Consider the following 21,657-nt stretch of genomic DNA (forward strand, 5'->3'; position numbering starts at 1 on the left):
GGCTGGCTGGTTTGCCCTGAAGGGTGTCCTGGATCAGGGTGGGGGTCCCGCTTGGGTGCTTGGCCAGCCTGGGTGAGGGGATGATGGCTGTTTGCAGCTGGTCACACCCCCTTCAGGGTGGGGGTCCCCACTGGGGTGCCTGGCCAGTCTGGGTGAGGGGCTGAGGGCCGTTTTCAGGCTGGCGGGGGCCTGAAGCTCCCAGCCTCTCCTTTTTTTCTTTTTTTTTATTCTGGGATTTATTTACCTTCTATAGCTGTCACTGGAGCTGAGAGCCGGCTCCAGCTCTGAGGCCCAGCTCCAGCTCTGAGGCCATGGCTGGCTGAAAGCAGGTATCTGGGGTTTGTTTGGATTCTATAATTGAAACATTGTTGCTTCTGGAGCTCAGAGCTGGGCCACGGCAGGCGGGGAACCTTGGCTTCCTCCATCACTGGAGCAAGCAAGCCTCCTGCTCGCTTTAGCTGCATGGCTGCCGCGCCATCTTTGTTGGCAGTTAATTTGCATATCCTGCTGATTAGCCAATGGGAAGCATAGCAGAGGTATGGTCAATTACCATGTTTGTCTATTATTAGATTAGATAGGACTGTGCTTTCCTATATGTCCATAACTATTTACCAGAAACTGGCCAGCTATTCTCAAAACTGTAACTTGGGCTGGTGGTGTGATGCAAGGAGTACCTTAATTCCCCTAATATTTAAAATGCATATGCCATGCAAGAGGTGGATAATTAGCAAGCACCACCTAACCCTATAATGCTATTCTCACTTCCTCTCTTTGCATCAAATTGGCTAATCAACTTCTTAAAGAGAAGTCATTCTAATACTCCATCAAGTAAAAGAGAAAAGCTCACACTTTTTCTATTTAAGGCTAAAACACAATTACTGAGCCATTTTTGAATGAGATCTATTCTTTATGTTTGTCCCTGTGATTTCACAGGCTATGGAATTTAAACAAATACATAGGATAGGATGGTTTCCTGAAGAAAACATGGAGCTTGTATTCCCTGCTTGAAGGAAAGAAGAAAGTAAAAGGCATCAACACAACTAAGCAGAGTAACTTAACATCAGATTCAGAAATGTGCTAACACAAATTTCAGGCACAATTTTTTGGCCCTTCAAAGACTGAAAATAAATTCAAGCATTGTGGACTTTTCCTCTTGGGAATGAAGAGATAGCTAAAATTTTTCTAAGCTAAACTTCATTTATCTACTTATATTCTTAGAAACTGTGAAAAAAAAATCAACATACATTTTTTTAAAATATATTTTATTGATTTTTTACAGAGAGGAAGGGAGAGAGATAGAGAGTTAGAAACATCGATGAGAGAGAAACATCGATCAGCTGCCTCCTGCACATCTCCTATTGGGGATGTGCCCGCAATCCAGGTACATGCCCTTGACCGGAATCGAACCCGGGACCCCTCAGTCCGCAAGCCGACGCTCTATCCACTGAGCCAAACCGGTTTCGGCCAACATACATTTTTTAAGATATACATACATACATTTGTTTGTATATGTGTGTGTGTATGTATATGTTTATAAAGTCATTGTTTCCCACTAGAAATCACTTTTAAGGAAGTTTGCCAACAAAACTTTTTTTTAAAAGAAGAGATAAAAATACCCTAGGTGACAGAAAATTGGAAAAGGAAAGTCCGTAGTTATTATTTAAAAAGTCTACAGCAAAACTCAAAACTATTTGAATTCCTGTTACTGGGAATTGCTGCTATTGTTAACAGTACCTTTATTATACTTTTTAAAATTAAAAATGTTTTTATTGCCCTAGCTGGTTTGGCTCAGTGGATGGAGTGTCGGCCTGCGGACTGAAAGGTCCCGGGTTCGATTCCGGTTAAGGGCATGTACCTTGGTTGCGGGCACATTCCCAGTGGGAGGTGTGCAGGAGGCAGCTGATCGATGTTTCTCTCTCATCAATGTTTCTAACTCTCTATCCTTCTCTCTTCCTCTCTGTAAAAAAATCAATAAAATATGTTTTAAAAAAATGTTTTTATTGATTTTGTAGAGAGAGAGGAAGGGAAAGGGAGAGAGACATAAATTGGCTGCTTACTGCACGCCCCCTTCCTGGGGATTGAGCCTGCAACTTGGGCATGTCCCCTGACTGGGAAACAAACCAGGGACCTTTTGGTGCATGGGACAACGCACAACCAACTGAGCCACACCAGCCAGGGCTTCAGTATACTTTCCGATTCATCATTTTTAAGACCACTATCTGAAAACAATTCTATGAGGTAGACAGGATTAGTTCTATTTTACATATGAAAAACTAAGAAAGATAAGTTAAAATTACTTGCTTAATGCTACAAAACTAGTATAAATGGGATAGCCAGAACTGCATCCTAGGTTTCCTAACTCCTAGATCTTTCTACTAATCTGGTTGTTTCAAATTTTAGCCCCAGAATCCTCTTTGTGGAAGCCCACAAATGAAATAGATAAAGTTGCAGCTGCACTGACTGAAATAATGTTGAAGCCAGAGCCCTCTCTACCTAAGCTCCACCTCTACCTCCCTTACCCCACCCCTGTGATAAACTTGGAGGCATTTCTAGGGATCATCATGACTCCAAGGAACATAGTGTGAAACAACACCACCAAAGGTCATCTCTCTAAATCAGTCCCTATGGGAAATCCATAAAGTTAAATTCTTACCTAAATACAGGGTGTCCCCCAAAAATGTATACACACTTTAACAGTTTATAGCTCAATTGATGTTGCTTTCTTTTCAGATTTAGCCCATTGAAATTAATAATGGAAACCAAAGTGTGTACATATTTTGGGGGGCACCCTGTATGAATAAGAGTAGTAACTAATAACATCTCTCACAGCAACCATATCTGAGATTTTTATAGTGTAAGAAGAAGAAACTTTCCTTTAGGTTCTTTCAGCTAGTCTAATAATTAAACTACACAGACAGATGATATTAACAAGAGAATATAACTAAATGTAATTACATATATACATATAGGAACTCCGCAGAGACTCAGAGACCCCCACATACAAGAGAGGTTCAGAAACAGAAAGGGAAAATGAGATATATATGACATTCTGAACTAAGGATAAAATAAGGCACCTTGGGACATCAGAGGGTAGAAAGCTAATCCTCAAGACAATAAGAAGATCATATGTTCATTAATTAGAAACTTGCCATGCCTTATAGAGAGGTCATAAAAAGTTATTTCTAGTGATAACTCTTATCATGGGCAAGTCCGCCAACTTATACACACACACACACACACACACACACACACACACATACACACGAGAGGCCTGGTGCATGAAATTTGTGAACAGGTAGTGTCCCTAGGCCTGGCCGGCCATCAGGGCTGATCAGGGCCTTCCTTCCCCCGGCTGCCAGCTGCCAGCCGGGGCCTTCCTTCATTCCATGGCACCCCCTGGTGGCCAGCACACATCATAGAAAGTGGTCAAACTCCCAGTCAGTCATACTCTCAAGGGGACAATTTGCATATTAGCCTTTTATTATATAGGATACTTTTTTTATTAATTTCAGAGAGGAAGGGAGAGGGAGAGACAGAAACATCAATCATTGAGCAGCTGCCTCCTGCCCACCCTCTACTGGGGATTGAGCCCACAACCCAGGCATGTGCCCTGACTAGGAATTGAACCCTGACTTCCTCACTCATAGGTCGACACTCAACCACTGAGCCACACTGGCCAGGCAAGTGCCCCAATTTAAATTCTTTAAGGGAGAAGCAAAAGTTTTTTGTGAGCTCACAGAGTCTCAATTGCCTTCAGCTCAAAATAATTCACATACCAAAGTGGCACACCTTAGGGAGGCCTGTTCTGAATCCCTTCAATAGTCACAAGTATATACTGACTAGAGGCTCAGTGCACAACATTGTGCACTGGGTGGAGAGGGGTCCCTCAGCCCAGCCTGAGCCCTTTAGCAGTCTGGGAGCCCTCAGGGGATGTCCAACTGACGGCTTAGGCCTGCTCCTTGCAGGGAGCGGGCCTAAGCTGCAATCAGACATCCTTAGTTCGGCTGCAGAGGCGGGAAAGGCTCCTGCCACCACTGCTGTGCTCGCCAGCCATCAGCCAGGCTTGTGGCTGAGTAGCACTCCTACTGTGGGAGCGCACTGACCACCAGGGGGCAGCTCCTGCATTGAGCGCCTGCCCCCTGGTGGTCAGTGTGCATTATAGAGATCCATCGTTCCATGTTCAGTTGATTTGCATATTACCCTTTTATTATATAGGATGGAAGTAAAAGTTACATGCCAAATGTACCATTCCAAAGATCTTGACCACAAAAGATTTATACTAATTAATGATCTACTCCCATGCACTGTGTAATATGATAGGAAGGGGAAAGCATTTCATTTCTTTGGTAATACCACCCCTCATTTACATTTCTGACATAAAAACATTAGCTAAGCCATTTAATTCCAAAGTTAAATACAGATACCTTTCTTCAAATAAAATTTAAGTAAAATCTTACATGGATGACATCTTATGAGCTAGTCTAGTTAAATAGAACAGGGTGGGGGGCAGTGCCAAGAGAAGAGCCAGCTAAATCTCTCCAAAGCGGTCACAGGCTCTAGGAACACTAACATGGAGAAACAGCTGGCAAAAGTAAAAGATCATTTCAAGGTTTCTGAGCAATTTCTGAAATGTAAATAGTGAACAGCATACGCTGTTGATGGACTGACATCTAAAACAGAAGCAGAGGCAACAGCACTTGATTTAAAAACATAAATAAGTGTACTGAGTAAAGCATAAACGTCCTGTCCATACCTACTTGAGTACACCATTATAATATCACTACCCTGTGTGCTTCTGTCAAAGGACTATTGCCATAGGCCATGGGTGGGGAACATCCTGCTCGCAGGCTGCATAAGGCCCCAGAAGTCATTTGGTCTGGCCCTGCCAAGGCATTAGGGGTAAATTAATTAAATGTTTGACCAAATATAGCAGGCTAATTTTTAAGCTGATAATTTTGTATGGCCCAAGAATGATGTTATAAATATACAAATGGCCCTTGGCAGAAAAAAGGTTCCCCACCCCTGCCATAGGCATACACACAAAGCTCATAAAACAAAAAAGTCTTTTGGGTTTATTAATATGTGTGTGTGGGGGGGGGGTTGTTGTTTTTTTATTTCAGAGAGGAGAGGGAGAGAGAGAGAGAGAGAGAGAGAGAGAGAGAGAGACATCAGTGATGAAAGAGAATCATTGATTGGCTGCCTCCTGCATGCCCCCAACTGGGGATCGAGCCCACAACCTGGGCATGTCCCCGACCAGGAATCGAACCATGACCTCCTGGTTCACAGGTCCACACTCAACCACTGAGCTATACCAGCCAGGGTTTTTTGTTGTTGTTGTTGTTTTTAATACCAGCACAAACTTTCCATCCAGGGTTTGAGCAGTAATTAACCAGAAGGTCAAGTTTATTATTCCCAAGTGCCAAATAGAAAGCAAACTGCAAACTTAATTTACCTTTGAAAATAAACTTTAAATTTGGAGGAGAACCAGGGTGGAGATGACTAAGAGTGCATAGAGAAAACTACCAAACAATGAGAGACTGCATCTATAAAAAGTATCAGGCCCTGGCCGGGAAGCTCAGTTGATTAGAGAGTCCTTCTGATACGCCAAGGTTGTGGGTTCTTTCTCCCACCAGGGTACATACAAAAAGCAGCTAATGAAAGCAAAAATAAGTGGAACAACAAATCAACGTTTCTCTTTCTCTCTCTTTCACACTCTCTACTTCCTCTCTCTCTAAAATCAATAAATAAAAATTTTTTTTAAAGTATACTGGTTTTAAATGTACAATTCTATGATACATTATCTGTATATTGCACTGTGTGCCCATCACCCAAAGTCAAATCTTCCATCACCACATATTTGATACCCTTTACCCTTTACTAAGCCCCTCTCCAACAACCTCTTTTTTTGAAGTATGCATGACTTAAAGCATATAGCATTCTTTTCTATGGAATTTATTTCTGCACTTAACACTTATGGCCATAGAAGGCAAACTATATAGATATTAGATATATCCTTCAACTTTGCTTCTATGGTGATGTTTTCATCCCTCACCTTAATACAAAGGGTAATGTGATAAACTTTATGATATAAAAGGTATTAATGTCCTTGACTCAAAGAGTCACTTCACATTCCATTAGGAATGCAATTCCATTAGGAATGCAATTCCATTAGGAATGCAATTTATAAACACAGAGAGAAATTAACAAATGTTGATGAAATGTGCAGAAATTGGAACCCTCATGCATTGTCAGAAAGAATGCAAAAGGGCACAGCCACTGTGGAAAATAGTTTGGCAGTTTCTCAAAAAGTTAAACATAGAATTACCATATGATCCAACAATTCCACTCCTAGGTATACACGCAAAAGAATGAAAAGCAGATACTCAAACAGATATGTGTACATTTATGTGGATAGTAACATTATTCACAATTGTCAAAAGGTGGAAACAACTCAAATGTCCATCAACATATTAATGGATAAATAAAATGTGGTATATATATATATATATATCCTATATAATAAAGAGCTAATATGCTAATTAGACTGGACAGCTGAACGACCATTCAGATGACCTTCCAGATGACCTTCCAGACAAAACTGAGGCTGTGAGGGCTTAGGCAGCCAGGGCTGCAAGGGCCAATCCCCTTGCATGAATTATGTGCATCGGGCCTCTAGTATAAATATAATAGAATATGATACAGCCTTTAAAAGGAATGAAATTCTGACACATGCTACAATATGGATAAATTTTAAGACATTATGCTATGCAAAATAAGCCAGACACAATAGAGCAAATATTGTATGATTCCACTTATATGAGGTACCTAGATTAGGCAAATTCACAGATACACAAAATAGACAGAAGTTACCAGAGGCCAGAAAAAGGTGGGGATGGGGAGTTACTGGTTAATGGGTATAGAGTTCTTATTTGAGATGATGAAAAAGTTCTGGAAATTGAGAGCAATGATGTTTACACAACATTGTGAATGTACTTAATTCAGCTGTACACTTAAAATGATTAAATGGTAAATTTTATGCTATATTTTACACACAATAAAGAACAAATGCTAAAAACAGGCTCAAGGCAGAGGCTTTCTATGTGCATCTTGGTAGTAGAGCAGTGGCATGGAATGCAGCCCACAGCCAACCTACTAGTACACAAATACTAGACAAACACAAGCAGTTTCAACATTGCTGGGCAAGATACACTGTCACCCTGGGTTTAGCAAAAAGCACTGACATCCAAAAATCATTTCCAAGTCCTCTTAAGGCTTGGTTTCCTGGCTTCCTCTCAATCATCCCCATCTGTCCACAAGAATAGAACCAGAGAGCCGGAACAGCAAAAATCTGAAAGAAGTCCAAAACCAGGGGCTGCCTGTTGGCAGGTTACTAATCAGAAGCCAATAAGGACTTCAGCGGTGCCAAAGCCCTGTTCTCAAAGAGTCAACAAGTTTGCAAAGACACATATCTTTCTCTCCCTCTTTAAATCTTTTTATTGAAGTACTATAGGCCCGATGCACAAATTCGTGCATGGGTGGGGTCCCTTGGCCTGGCCGGTGATCAGGACCAATCGGGGCTGCCTCCCACCCCAATCAGGGCCCGGGGCCGATTGAGGCGGGCCAGCCGGTGGGAGGGACCATGGAAAGTTGGCCGGCTGACCCACCCCAATTGGCCCCCGGGGAAACCAGCTAGGGGGAGAGGCCGCCCCTTCAGGCCTATTGGGGCGGGCAGGCCCAGGGAAGGGGACACGGGAAGTTGGCCAGCCAGCCCACCCAAGTCAGGGCCAATGGGGGCGGGCCTTGGGGGAAGGGGTTGCTTGAGGTTGGCGGGTCGGGCGGGGGGGCGGGGAGGGCAGGAGGGGGGAGGGGCCGCAGGAGGTTGGCTGTGGGAGCACACTGACCACTAGGGGTAGCTCTTGTGTTAAGCATCTGCCCCCTGGTGGTCAGTGTGGTCACTTAGGCTTTTACATATATAGATGATGTAGAACAATGTCCACAGTCCTTCACATCCAAAGAGTCCCAACCACAGATGCAAAACCCAGGGATATGGAAGGCTGACTGTAAATTTACTGGAAAAAAAATCCAGGTATAAGTGGACCCACGCAGTTCAAATCTGCTGTTCAAGGGTCAACTGTATATAGCAAGCTAGGTAGTAATAAGTGCCATACAGAAAAAATAAAGCAGAGAAAAATTAATCTATGATAACAAAAGGTAGATTAGTGGTTGCAAAGGAACTAGAGTGAAGAGAGGACATAAGGAAACTTTTAGGGGGTGATGAACACTGTCTCTTGACTGTCATGGTGATTTCACATTGGACAATTCAAAGGGATACAGTTTACTGTACGAAAAGTATAGCTCAATAAAGTTTTTTAAAATAAAGCAATAAGTGGAGAACTAAACCTTTAGAGAGGTGGTCAGTGAAAACCTTATTGGTGTGAATTTTTTTTTTAAAACGATCTCAGGAAAGTGGAAAACGTAACTATGCCGATATCTGAGGGAAGACCAATTAGGAGAAAGGAATAGCAAATGGACAGATCCTAAAGAGGAAGCATGCCTGGCATGTTCTAGGAATAAGCAAGGAGAATATGTGTCTAGCTAACGTAGACTGAGTAAGGAAGAGCACTATTAACCTGATTGAGACAGTGACTAGAGTGAGATGAGAACCATGAATACATTTTCTGACTTGTGCTTTAACAGAATTACTCTACTGATACACTTCTATGTGTTGAGAATAAGCTAAAAAGCAGATGCAGAGCAATCAGTTAGGAGGATGTTATTATAACCTAGAAGTGATAGTGATCTAAACATAATGAGCAGTGGTAAGAGGTAGTCAAATTTTAGATATATTTTAAAATTAAACCCAGCAATATTTAATGATGAATTGGATGTGGGTGTGATAAAAAAGAGAGGATATAAACTGGAAGAATGGAGGTGCCACTAACTAAGATGAGAAAAAAATGCAGGACGAATAGGTTTGGAAGGCATATAAGGAACTTTGTTTGGAGCATATTCCATTTTTGATACCTTTTTACACTTAAGTAGAGTTTTCCAGATATATATTTATGTCATAAATATATTTATGTCATAAATATATAAATGAAATTTAGAAGAGAAATCCAGTTTGGAAATATAAATTTGTTAGGAGCTAGCCAACACATCATTTGTAGTAGTAGATTTACTAATTTGATGAAAATCATTCCGATGAAAAAGAAACATTTTGCCACTTTGGCTAACAAGGTCAAAGAAAAACCACAGAGATTTAAAAGCAGATTTAAAAATCCCTGTGACAGTATACCCAAAATTCAGATGGTGTGTAAATTACTAAAATCAAAAGGCACATCCTATATAATAAAGAGGTAATATGCAAAATAACCCTCATGCCCTCACAAGATGGCTGCCTACGACCAGGCCGGCAGGGGGATTAGTGAGGGACGACCAAACGACTGAACAAGCAGGCTACGTGGGGCGACCAGGCCGGCAGGGGGACTGTGAGGGGCGACCAGGCTGGCAGAGGGGGGCAGTTGGGGATGACCAGGCCGGCAGAGGGGGCAGTAAGGGGTGACCTGGCCTGCAGGGGGGGCAGTTAGGAGTGACCAGGCTGGCAGGGAGTCAGTTAGGGGTGATCAGGCCAGCATGCAGAGGCAGTGAGGGGCGATCAGGCAGGCAGGCAGGTGAATGATTAGAAGCCAGCAGTCCAGGATTGTGAGAAGGATGTCCCACATTGGAGAGGGTGCAGGCTGGGCTGAGGGGAACCACCCCCCCACCCCGCCCCGTGCATGAATTTCTAGTATTATTTATAAACCCCAGTTCAAGCAGTATTAGGAAGTACTATAAAAACTATCTAGAAAGGTCTTAGATATGTATATTTTCATAATCCTACCCAAATGATAAATACTTAAGACAAAATAAAATAATCACTACTGCTATAATAAAAAATGAATAGTCTGGCCCTGGCTGGTATGGCTCAATTAGTTGGGCATCATCCTGTGAACCAAAACTTCACCAGTTCAATTCCCAGTCAGGGCACATACCCAAGTTTTATGGGTTCAATCCCCAGTCGGGGTGCAGACAGGAGGCAGCCAATTGTTTTTCTCTCACATTGATGTTTCTCTCTCTCTCTCTCTCTCTCTGTCCCTTCCTCTCTCTCTAAAATCAATAAAAACATATATTTTTTAAATGAATAGCCTGTACAAATTACTGGTGAAATATCTAAGTGTACTTATCGTACCTTGCTAATCTATCAGATTTTTGGTCTAGGAACAAAAGAAGGAAGCCCATATAACACAATGGTTAAGAGAATGGACTTTAAGGTCAGACACACCAAAGTCAACAAAGGCAATCGCATTATTTTATAATAACTGAATAAAAGTTCCTCCAAATATATGTATTTTAAAGAATTACATTTTTTAAAAGGAATTATATTTTAAATTAAAAACAAAGTCATTATGGAACTACAGACAATGAAAAATTCTAAGAAATTCAAGAAGGGAATATAAGAGGAAACCTGACAGCTAAAAAATATTCTCATTATTAGAAGAAAATAATACATTTCTATTATAGAATGTAACAAAAGCACATATTTCATTATTTATCTGAAAAGAAGTCTGGTTAGCTAATTCAGTGATCTGGGTTTTCTCTTTCTAATTATAAGTTGCTGCTTTTTTTTCCCCCAAAAGATATACACACCAAGTCATTAAAAGTCTGATCTGGCAGTTAACTGGAGCACAAACCAAATAAGTTCAAGGAAAACCATGTAGATGCTAAAATTATCTGCTATAATGGCTGTAGGAAAAAGCAGCAGTGTTTTGTAAATAATCAAGATCAAATAAAAAATTACTGGTGGACTCAATGACAGTGATAGCACACTTAGAATCTTTAGGAACAATAAATACATTACAGTACTTAAGATATTGTCTCCTATACCTGACTGCCTATAAAGACGACTAGGTGAGATAGTTTTGTTTTTTGTTGTTTAATCTCAATTCCTGATCTTTATTTAGGATCTCTATCATCGCCTTGTAGATTTTGACCAAATGCAAAGAATTCTGAGATCTAACCAAAATGAAGTAGTGGGCAACTTCGGTACAATCAACTTATTGCCCCATTTCAAAAAAAAATGTTGGCTAATCCTCACTGGAGGATATTTTTTCCATTGATTTTAGAGAGAGTGGAAGGGAGGAGGAGGAGGATAGAGAGGAGAGAGAGGGGGAGGGAGAAGAGAGGGAGAGGGAGAGGGAGAGGGAGAGGAAGAGAAACATCGATGTGAAAGAGCCACATCAACTGGTTGTCTCCTACATACGCCCCAATCGGGGCAGGGAACCTACAACCCAGTAACATACCCTTGACCAGAAACAAACCCAAGACCCTTTGGTTCACAGCCGACAGGGCCAACATTCCAACCACTGAGCAACGCCGGCCAGGGCTTATTGCCCCATTTTGTTCTTCTGCCATAGCTGCCAGAATGCTGAGCTGGTTTCCAGACTCTATACACAATTGGGAGTATCCAAATTTTTAGATGAGTCCCTCTCTGAAGTGGGATTCTAGGAAACAGGTTCTTTTACTATTTTCTCACTATTTCTGCAAAGAAAACTATTACATAAAATCAATTTGAATGTATTGCTAACATGTAAGAGAAAACATAGTTTAAAATGGGAAATTGATTGGAGTTGAACTCACCTGTCCACTTTTCCCTATTTCCAGCTCCATTATAGCAACAGGGGTGTGTATCTGAGCTGAGTGCCTCGACTGTGATTTGCCATCAACTCTCCAGCTTAGGCCCCGAAGCCCTCTGTCCCAGCGGCTCTGGTTCATCAGGCTCTCTCGGATCTTTGTCTTATGACTCTTCCAGAATTTAGAAATGACAGCAGCTTGATCAGATGTGATCCCTCCTTGCTTTTTGGTTTGAGCAGTCAAGAATGCTTCCAGCTGGTTGAAATCCATGTCTGCAGATGCAACAGACTATAATGACAGAAAAAGTAATAATTTTGAATTTGGTAGATAACTAGAAAACAGTAGCTTAACTACAGATCATAATTTGAATGATTCATAATCAATGAATAAGTTTCACAAAAGGGTCATCAAGTGACAGTAATGAGAATAAACTCTTCAGAAGTATAAAAATATTCCCTTTGCAAATATCAAATATCAGAAAAGCTACTGTTAAAAAAGTCATGCCATTCAAATTCTAGGTCAATAACTATAACCTAATTTTAAAAATCCAGTACTATAGTGGTGAAATAATAAAATAATAAAATAAAAATCCTATATAATAAAAGCCTAATATGCTAAGTGTCCAACCATTCGTTTGACCGTTCGACCAGTCGCTATGACCACCAGGGGGGAGATGCTCCAAATGGTAGGTTAGCTTGCTGCTGAGGGACTAGGCAAGATGGACTGGACATACCCTGGAGCCATCCCATAATCCCTCCCCAACCCCGATCATGCACTGGTGGGGTCCCTTGGCCTGGTCTGTGGGAATTGGGCTGAAACCAGCTCTCCGACATCCCCCAAGGGGTCCCGGATTGCGAGAAGACGAAGGCAGGCCGAGGGACCCCACCAGTGCATGAATCCGTGGACCGGGTCTCTAGTTTTAAAATAAGAGAGTAATATTAATTAGCTCTCTGATGAAATATGACATGATTTCAGTGCCTAGATACTAGTATCCAGACTTGGTTTAACATATTAAAACTGTACAATGTGTTGTCCATAATAAGCACTAAGTAAATTTCATTAAATGAATCATTATTTTAGCTTTGTAGTCTATCTTCAGCCAAACAGCTCATTCACAATAACATTACTCTGAAATTTTACACTACTTTATGCTTTTTCATAAATTTCAAAACTTAGTGCCACTGCTGTTCTGAGAGCAGTAAGCAGCTAAACTGCAGTGGAAAATCATTAGAGGGCTGGGGCAATAAAGCTTTGGAGAGGACAGTGCTGATTAATGATTTGGTCTCAAGACAAGCTCTCCCCTGCATCTTCTTTGGTATGTTCTTATCCTCTCCTGGCCATTGGGGTTGGCATGAGCTCCAAACCAGACAAATCATAGTACCCTTCTTTCTTTGGGAATAATGATTGATTCAAATAAATCTCCCAATTTAGAGCAGAAAGAGAAATGGTCTTGCCTCTTGGGGTCATGGTACCAGAAGGATATAAGGTTAGGTTGCAGACAGCCATCATTGATCTTTTGGCAGAGGTCTGATTGCAAAATATAAAGAATAAAGCCAAGCAGAGATGAAAGTAGGTTCCAATGGAGTAATATCCCTGTTCTATAATCCCCTGGTTCCTGCAGACTTCCTTCAATTCTATGTGTAATTTCAGCATCCTTTCTATAGCACCAAAAATCTCCTTTTACTGTTCAGGATAGTTTAAACTGTATTCCTATTATTTGGAACCAAAAGTATTGACTAAACTTGAGCAGTAGCAGTAAGAACAGAGGGATTGTAAAAGCAGACAGTGTAGCCTAACTGGTTTGGCTCAGTTGATAGAGCATCAGCCTGCAGACTGAAGGGTCCTGGGTTCAATTCCAGTCAAGGGCACATGCCCGGGTTGCAGACTCAATCCCCAGTAAGGGGCATGCAGGAGGCAGCTGATCAATGATTCTCTCTCATCACTGATGTTTCTATCTCTCCCTCTCCCTTCCACTCTGAAATCAATAAAAACATATTAAAAAATACAGCACCTCTGGAGACCAAATATAGCTTTTAAAAAGTACACAACAGCCCTAACCAGTTTGGCTCTGTGGAAAGAGCGTCAGCCTGCGGACTGAAGGGTCCCGGGTTCGATTCCGGTCAAGGGCATGCACCTTCATTGCGGGCACATCCCCATTAGGAGGTGTGCAGGAGGCAGCTGATCGATGTTTCTCTCTCATCAATGTTTCTAACTCTCTGTCCCTCTCCCTTCTTCTCTGTAAAAAATCAATAAAATATATATTTTAAATAAAAAGTACACAACATATTAAAAGTAGAGTTAAAATAATACCCTTTAAGTGTTTTTTTCTGTTAATTCATAGGTATGGTTGTACTGTTAAACTTGATGTGTTGGAGATTATGCTGACTGTTCACAGGGTGATGGGGAAGTGGTGAAGGAAGGAAGTACAGAAAGGTTCTGTGCCCATGAGTCTTTAGATAAGTTCAGATTGTCTAGCAATTAATACATGTGTACCTTTTAGTTAATATTGCTATAGATTGGGGTGGTGAGCACACAATACAATACACAGATAATGTATTATAGAACTATATGCGTGAAACCTATATAATTTTATTAACCAATGTCACCCAAATAAATTCAATTAAAAATTTTTTCATTTTAAAATTTAAAAAAAAATATTGCTTTATATTCAAGAATAAACAAGTACTAATGCCCAAAGTATATTAAAAGTAGATGTATAAAATAATACCTTTTAAATGCTCATTTGTTAGTTTTTAGGAAGGACTGTGTTCTGGGAGTGTCTTTGTTAATTCACCTCTTGGAACTACATGTAATCCTGTACCCAGTCATTGAAATGGTGGAGGAGGGCCCTGACCGGTTTGGCTCAGTGGATAGAGCGTCGGCCTGCAGACTCAAGGGTCCCAGGTTCGATTCCGGTTAAGGGCATGTACCTTGGTTGTGGGCACCCCCCAGTTGGGAGTGTGCAGGAGGCAGCTGATCGATGTTTCTCTCTCATCGATGTTTCTAACTCTCTATCCCTCTCCCTTCCTCTCTGTAAAAAATCAAAAAATATATATATTAAAAAAAAAAAAAAAGAAATGGTGGAGGAGGGAGAAGAGAAAGGGTGAAGGGAATGGCTCTTTGCTGGTATCCCCATATCTAAAAGAGAGCTTTAGGTTATAACCATAGATCTGTATGTGCATTTTTGTCAAGAACCTGTGTTTATTGTGGACAAGGTTTGTTCTTTATTTTGCAACATGAGCTTTTTAGATGTCCTGAGGTAACTGACAATGTATGATAAAAAAGTAGAGCTACCCCTACCTGGTTTGGCTCAGAGGAAAGAACAACGTCGGCATGCAGACTAAAGGATCCAGGGTTCAATTCCGATCAAGGGCACATGCCTGGGTTGTGGGCTTGATCCCCAGTAGGGGACGTGCAGGAGGCAGCCAATCAATGATTCTCTCTCATCATTGATGTTTCTATCTCTCTCTCCCTCTCCCTTCCTCTCTAAAATCAATAAAATATATAAATTTTTTTTAAAAAAAGGTAGAGCTAGTGCCCTGGCCAGTGTGCCTCGGTTGATTAGAGCATTATCCTGAGCACCGAAGGGCTGTGGGTTTGCCAGTCAGGGCACATACTCGGGTTGCAAGTTCCATCCCCCGGGGTCAGGGCATGTACAGGAGGCAACCAAACAATTAATGTTTTCTCTCTCTTTTCTCTCTCTCTTTCTCTTTCTCTCTCTCTCTCTCTCTCTCAATGAAAAACAAATCCTTAGGTAAGGATTTAAAAAAAAAAGTAGAGCTAGTGAATTAACCAATTTGTAAATATCTTTTAATTATAATTGATACAAAAGAGACATCTTGGACATGAAATTGTTAAACCATCTCAGAAACAGACATCAGGACTTGTTCATTAGGCTAGCAGTAAAGGGGCAGAAGGATGGATAAAGGGAGGGAGGTGTGTGGATGTGTTCATATTTACATCAGTGATGATAACCACTGATGTGTGTGCATCTCTTTTGGCTGTGCTATAGGAACACATTATTAAGTATTTTGGTGGAAACCTGCGTCCTTGTTAACATTTTAAAATATAGATACTAATGAATTATCTTAGAAGCATCATACTTTGTGTACTATTGCTTTGTATTTTATTTTTAACTGAACATTAAGGGAATGCAGTATTTTAATTGTAACTCTACCAATAGCTTTATCTAGAGGCCTGCTACTATTTTTGTCACCTATAAAATTTTTGTTGCCAAGAAAGGCAGGACCGTATTTTTTTCTTCCAGATTGAGTTGGTGCAGTGTATTTTTGGTTATCAAAATACTCGAATAGCTTTGGGACTTTGAAATAATAAATATCCATGATATGTGAAAAAGCCAACCACCTGCAACCCCTCCCGCACAGCCGGCCACGCCCCCGATAGGTCCCCACCACCCCAAGCGGTCCGTGGCCCCTCCCCCAAGCCAGCTCCGCTCCCAATCGGCCCCCCCACTCTGATCGGGGGTGGGGCCAGCCGGCCAACCACCCATGGTCCCTCCCCCAGGCTGCTGGCCCTCAATTGGCCTCCCCCGCCCCCAATCGGGGGCGGGGCCCACCAGCCAATCACCCGTGGCCCCTCCCCACAGCTGGCCTGGTCCTGATCAGGCCCCATCAAGGTGGACCAGCCGGCCAACTTCCCACCATCCTCTCCTCCTCCCCACAGGCCCAGCCCCAACCCACCCTGATTGGGGCAGGCTGGCCAGACCCCACCCGTGCATGAATTCCTGCACTGGGCCTCTAATTAAATATAATATAAAGAAAAGTAAATTAGATGTGTGGGAGTAGAAACCTCAGTATGGAATTTCAATAGAAAATTTAAGTTGCTTCATACCTCTATATCAAGGAATTTACTACATACTAAGCAAATCTGGACGATAAAAATAATATACTAGGAGATGCATCCTAAACATCAAATATAAAATTAATATATTAACATTTATTACCTTGATTGCAAGTGGAATCTACTGGGTTTCTTTAAAGGAAATCAAAGATACTAATGATATGAAATTCATTATCTCAGGTAAATGTTTGTTAGTGATTTTAAGAGATCAAAAAAGATTATTAGAGGAAGAGGAAGGACTATGTAAATAATGAATACATTTTCGGCCATCATTCCTTTATGCACATATTCTTGTTTACTGTCAGGATACTCCTGCCTCCCTTCAATGTCAAGTCCAGGAGGGAGGAAAATTATCTGGTTCATTGATGTTCCAGTTCCAGGCACAAGAATTGACACAGAGCAAGTACTCGATAAATGTTCATTTGAATAAATAAGCATATTTTAAATAAATGATAAATGATTTGTAAATGATTTGTTTATTTCTTAAGTAACATGTGCTCAGGATAAACAAAATGGAAATTAAGGCATTTCATAAATGGCAGCTTCTTTGTTTAAAAATAGGTCTGGCCCTAGCTGGTTTGGCTCAGTGGAGAGTGTCTGCCTGCGGACCGGGTTCGATTCTGGTCAAGGGCACATACTTGGGTTGCAGGCTCAATCCCCAGTAGGGGGCATGTAGGAGGCAGCCAATCAATGATTCTCATCATTGATATTTCTCTCTCTCTCTCTCTCTCTCTCTCTCCCTCCTCCCTTTCCCTCTCCCTCTCGGAAATCAATAAAAATATACATAAATAAATAAAAATAGGTCTGTAGAGCCCTGGCCAGTGTTCTCAGTGGTTAGAGCCTCGGCCCATGCACTGAAGGGTCACAGGTTCAATTCCTAGGGGGCTTGTGTGGAAGATAGCCAATCAATATCTCTCTCTCACACTGATAGCTTTCTATCTCTTCTCCCCACTCCCTCTCTTCCTCCCTCCCTTTTATCTGCTCTATCTAAAAAAAGGCAATGGAAAAATGTCCTTGGATGAGGATTAACAAAAAAGAAAAAAACTGTGGAATAGAGCTATACCACGATCAGATGTCATGACAGAGAATAATCCCATACTGGTATAAAAAGACTTTAAAAGTGAATTATACATAAAGCACACATAACACAACCCATTCCAAAATTTTTACAATTTCGCATAATATGGCTTTTTTAAAAAAGGAATTCATTACAATAAAACTTTATTAAAGATAAACCATAATAGTCAAAATTTATAAAAACTATAATCTGAGTTAAAACAAAGCCAAAAATGTGGGTGTTTTATTTTTTAGGTATTAAAGCTTTATTAATTTTTTAAAGAAAAGTAAAAAAACATAAATTTGATATTTCGCTTTAAATGAATATTGTATAATTATTAAAATAGACTATTTACCATTGAGACACATATTAATAAAAGTAATACTATCCAATATATAGCTTCCCATAAATTAAGACGTGTAAAATTTTGATCACATTTTAATATAACATTATACTACTGATACTTTGATAGTGGGTGGTGGGTGTTTTATTAAGAAAAACAACAACTTGATTTTTCATATTTCTGTAATTTAAAATAAGGATCCATTCAGAACACATCATTTACACTTTTCTTATGGTATTTACCATATGATATGATACTTTAAGACAGGGACTGTGACATTCACCTTTGTGTACAAAGTAGATACAGCACATTCCAGGCCCAGAAATATTTGATGGCTAAATTACAGAGGAAATTTTCTTTAAAATCTCCCTACTCAGGAACTCCTTCAATCGAAGTCAAGTTTCTATACCCAGAATAGTTGCTTTGAGAAAAGGAGAACCAAAAATAGATTTTCAATCAATAGGGGTTCTGCCCTAAACTAAGAGAAAAAGAAAAAAACTTACAGAACACCTCATTACATGCCATTTGAGCTTATTAAAATACTTTGCAAACTCCAGCTGGTAATCTGTAATTGCTGCTTTATCATGTGATGTCCAGTGACATTAAAAAGTAACATCACCCAGCTCTAGCTGGTTTGGCTCAGTGGACAGAGCGTCAGCCTGCTGATTAAAGGGCATATGCCCAGGTTGCAGGGCTCAATCCCCAGTAGGGGGTGTGCAGGAGGCAGTCAATCAATGATTCTCTCTCATTATTGATGTTTCTAGTTCTCCTTCCCTCTCCCTTCCTATCTGAAATCAATAAAAATATTTTTTAAAGTAACATCATTCTTCAGAGAAGTAGAAGTGCATCTCATGAGTTATCATCTAAATTCTCAAAAATGCTCAATGAAATTAGGAAAATTTAGTTACACAAAAACTAGAGAACTAGGAAAGGAATCTGTTTTACAGAGTCAGAAATGGTATTCCTAAATTCAAATTAACAAACCAAATATTTAGACTTCTTTTGGGTAAGAAATTCTTATTGTTGAATAACCAACTTTGTTTTCTGAACTAGAACATTAAACAGAAATAACAATTTTAACATTATGTTGCTTCCAGCATATTTTATCAGTGTATTGCAAGCCAATATTCTACTGCCACCTAAAGTAGAAAAAAAGAATTACTGCTTATAGTTAAGATAATGCTAGACAGAAGACAAATGAATCCTCAAAGTATGACAGAATAAGTCAAATGTTTTCAGTATCTTCTATTCATGTCTCCTAATCTAAACATTTTAAGACCAGATATTTTGCACCCATTTTTTATAATCAAGTTAATTTTTTATTAACATTTGCTGTCCAAAATGTATAAGGGTGAAGTTCATTCTTAAATTAACTCAAGTATCGAAAAGAAACTGCTGAACAGATCATTCTTCACTTTTACAGAGAGACCAATAATAGATTTAGAAGTATCTTACATAATAAAATCTTTCTACATTATACAATAAATACAAAAACGCTACTATGAAGACAAGAAAGTTCAACATTAAAAAGCATTCTGGCCCTGGTTCGTTTGGCTCAGTGGATAGAATGTTGGCCTGCGGACTGAAGGGTCCCGGGTTTGATTCCAGTCAAGGGCACTGATGGGGTTGCAGGCTCCATCCCCAGTAGGGGGCGTGCAGGGGGCAGCTGATCAATGATTCTCATCATTGATGTTTCTGTCTCTCCCTCTCCTTTCCTCTCTGAAATCCATAAAAATATATTAAAAAAGGAAAAAAAAGCATCTGTGTTTTTCACAACTGGCCTTTTCACAAGAATAAGATACTGGATACATTCCATAAGACAAATCCCAAAACACAAGTTGAAAATACCATTCTTTGATGATACCATTCATTAACAATTTTTAAAAGTCATCACTAATGGACAGTCAACGCAAGTCATTTTTTTAAACAATATAAAATGCACTTTTAAGCCTCTACTTTTATTGTAAATACTTTCCACAAAATTGTCCAGGTTATTTGGAAACTAGGATTAAATTCTGCTTTTAAATAATACATACGGATAATAAAATAAAATATACACCAAAGTAGGCAAAACATTAAACTACTGGAATACTAAAAAGATTAAGTGGGGTATCCCGCAATAGAATCTAACCTGTTTCATATTTACATTATACCCAAAAGCACCTTCGCAATATGTTCATCAAAAGCCTCTTAAAGGGGTGGGGGGACTGAAGGAAGTCAATGGGGGGAAAACGGGGACTTATGTAATACTTTCAACAATAAAGAATTATTTAAAAATAAATAACTAAATAATAATAAATAAATAGCCTCTTAAAAAAAGGTTTCACCAATGCTCAGTACAAATGTACTAAATTTCTAATACTGAAGAATAGCATAAAAAAAATCAGGGTCAAGGTGCAGAATATTATGTATTCTATGCTCCCCATTGTGTTTTACAAAGAGAGGAAAAACTGTTGGTGATGGGGTTCAGGACATGCCACCCCAAAATACAGCACTTTGCCATATTGACCACTTTAAGCTGAAGGAGTTTAAAATAGGCAGAGCAGGAAGGTCACTCTACCCTCTCCCACAACCCTTTTCTCCTGAAACAGGTCATAAAACCTTCATGAGATGTGCCCTCCCTAAACCCAGAAGAAAAGAGCATCCTTATGGACAAAGACGAAGAGTCACCAAGAAGCCCACAAACAGGCCTTGCTAAGTTTCCCTCAGTTTACTACAATTACCTCATATTCTTTAACCTATCCTATTCCTTGTTAACTGTCCACTCTTCATCAAACATAGTATAAAATACTCATGTCTTCGTTTTCTTAAGAAGGATCCTCTATCACATTAAACTTAAATAAATTTGTATGTTTTCTCCGTTAATCTTTGTCAGTTTAATTTGCAGACCTGGCCAAAGACCCAAAAAGTGTCAAGAAAAAACCTTTCCTTCCCCTACATTGGCTAAAATAAACATAGTATATTGTCTGTGTCAAAAGAAAACTCTTGGAAAATTTCAATTAAAAGGCTAGAAGAGAATGTTAAGGAAATCTATCAAGAAGTAAAACAAAAAACAAAGACATGGAAAATAGAAAAATAATATTTGAGAATACAGTCTAGAAAGTTTAACATTTGAAAAATCAGAGTGGTAGAAAGAAAATAGAGGAAAAAAAGAGATAAGAAAATAATCTAAGTAGTAATAAATTTCCCAGAACTGAAAGTCATGTGTCTGCAGATTGAAGAAAGGACCACAGTGACCTGAAGTGAAACAAAAGAAAACTACACATCAAGAATATTCAAGAAAATAAAGGATAAAGAGAAAATCCTAAAAGCTTCCAAAGAGAGAAAAAGATCACATTAAATGAAACAACGCCTTTAAAATTGTGAGTCAATTATTTTACAATCTAGAAATATATTTTCAGGCAAATTAGCAATTAAATGTGACATTAAGATCAAAACGAAAGAATAAAAAAACAACCTCTTTTTTACAGAGCTACATGAGAACATGCTTTTAAGATCTGAGTCTCGGAAAAACCAAGATGGCGGCATAGGTAAACACCGGAAATTGCTGCCTCCGACAACAACTTCAAAAATACAACTAAAAGACAGAACGGTCATCATCCAGAACCACAGGAAGGCTGGCTGAGTGGAAATCCTACAACTAGAAGGAAAGAGAAGAGCACACAGACTCAGAGGAGCTACGAAAGTAAAGTGCAGAGGGAAGCAGACAAAATGCGAAGACAAAGAA

General features: G+C 39.8%; 1 protein-coding gene across 1 annotated transcript in view; it reads right to left on the reverse strand.

Annotated features, from left to right (window-relative positions):
* COMMD1 (copper metabolism (Murr1) domain containing 1) overlaps positions 1-21,657 on the reverse strand; it is a 78,517-nt gene that overhangs the window by 47,152 nt on the left and 9,708 nt on the right. Inside the window, exon 2 of the mRNA XM_014532050.1 lies at positions 11,677-11,958. Within this exon, the coding sequence (XP_014387536.1) occupies positions 11,677-11,958 (282 nt within the window). The remainder of the gene's footprint in view (positions 1-11,676; positions 11,959-21,657) is intronic.

Source organism: Myotis brandtii, unplaced genomic scaffold, assembly GCF_000412655.1.
Source record: "Myotis brandtii unplaced genomic scaffold, ASM41265v1 scaffold84, whole genome shotgun sequence".
NCBI classification, from domain to species: domain Eukaryota; kingdom Metazoa; phylum Chordata; class Mammalia; order Chiroptera; family Vespertilionidae; genus Myotis; species Myotis brandtii.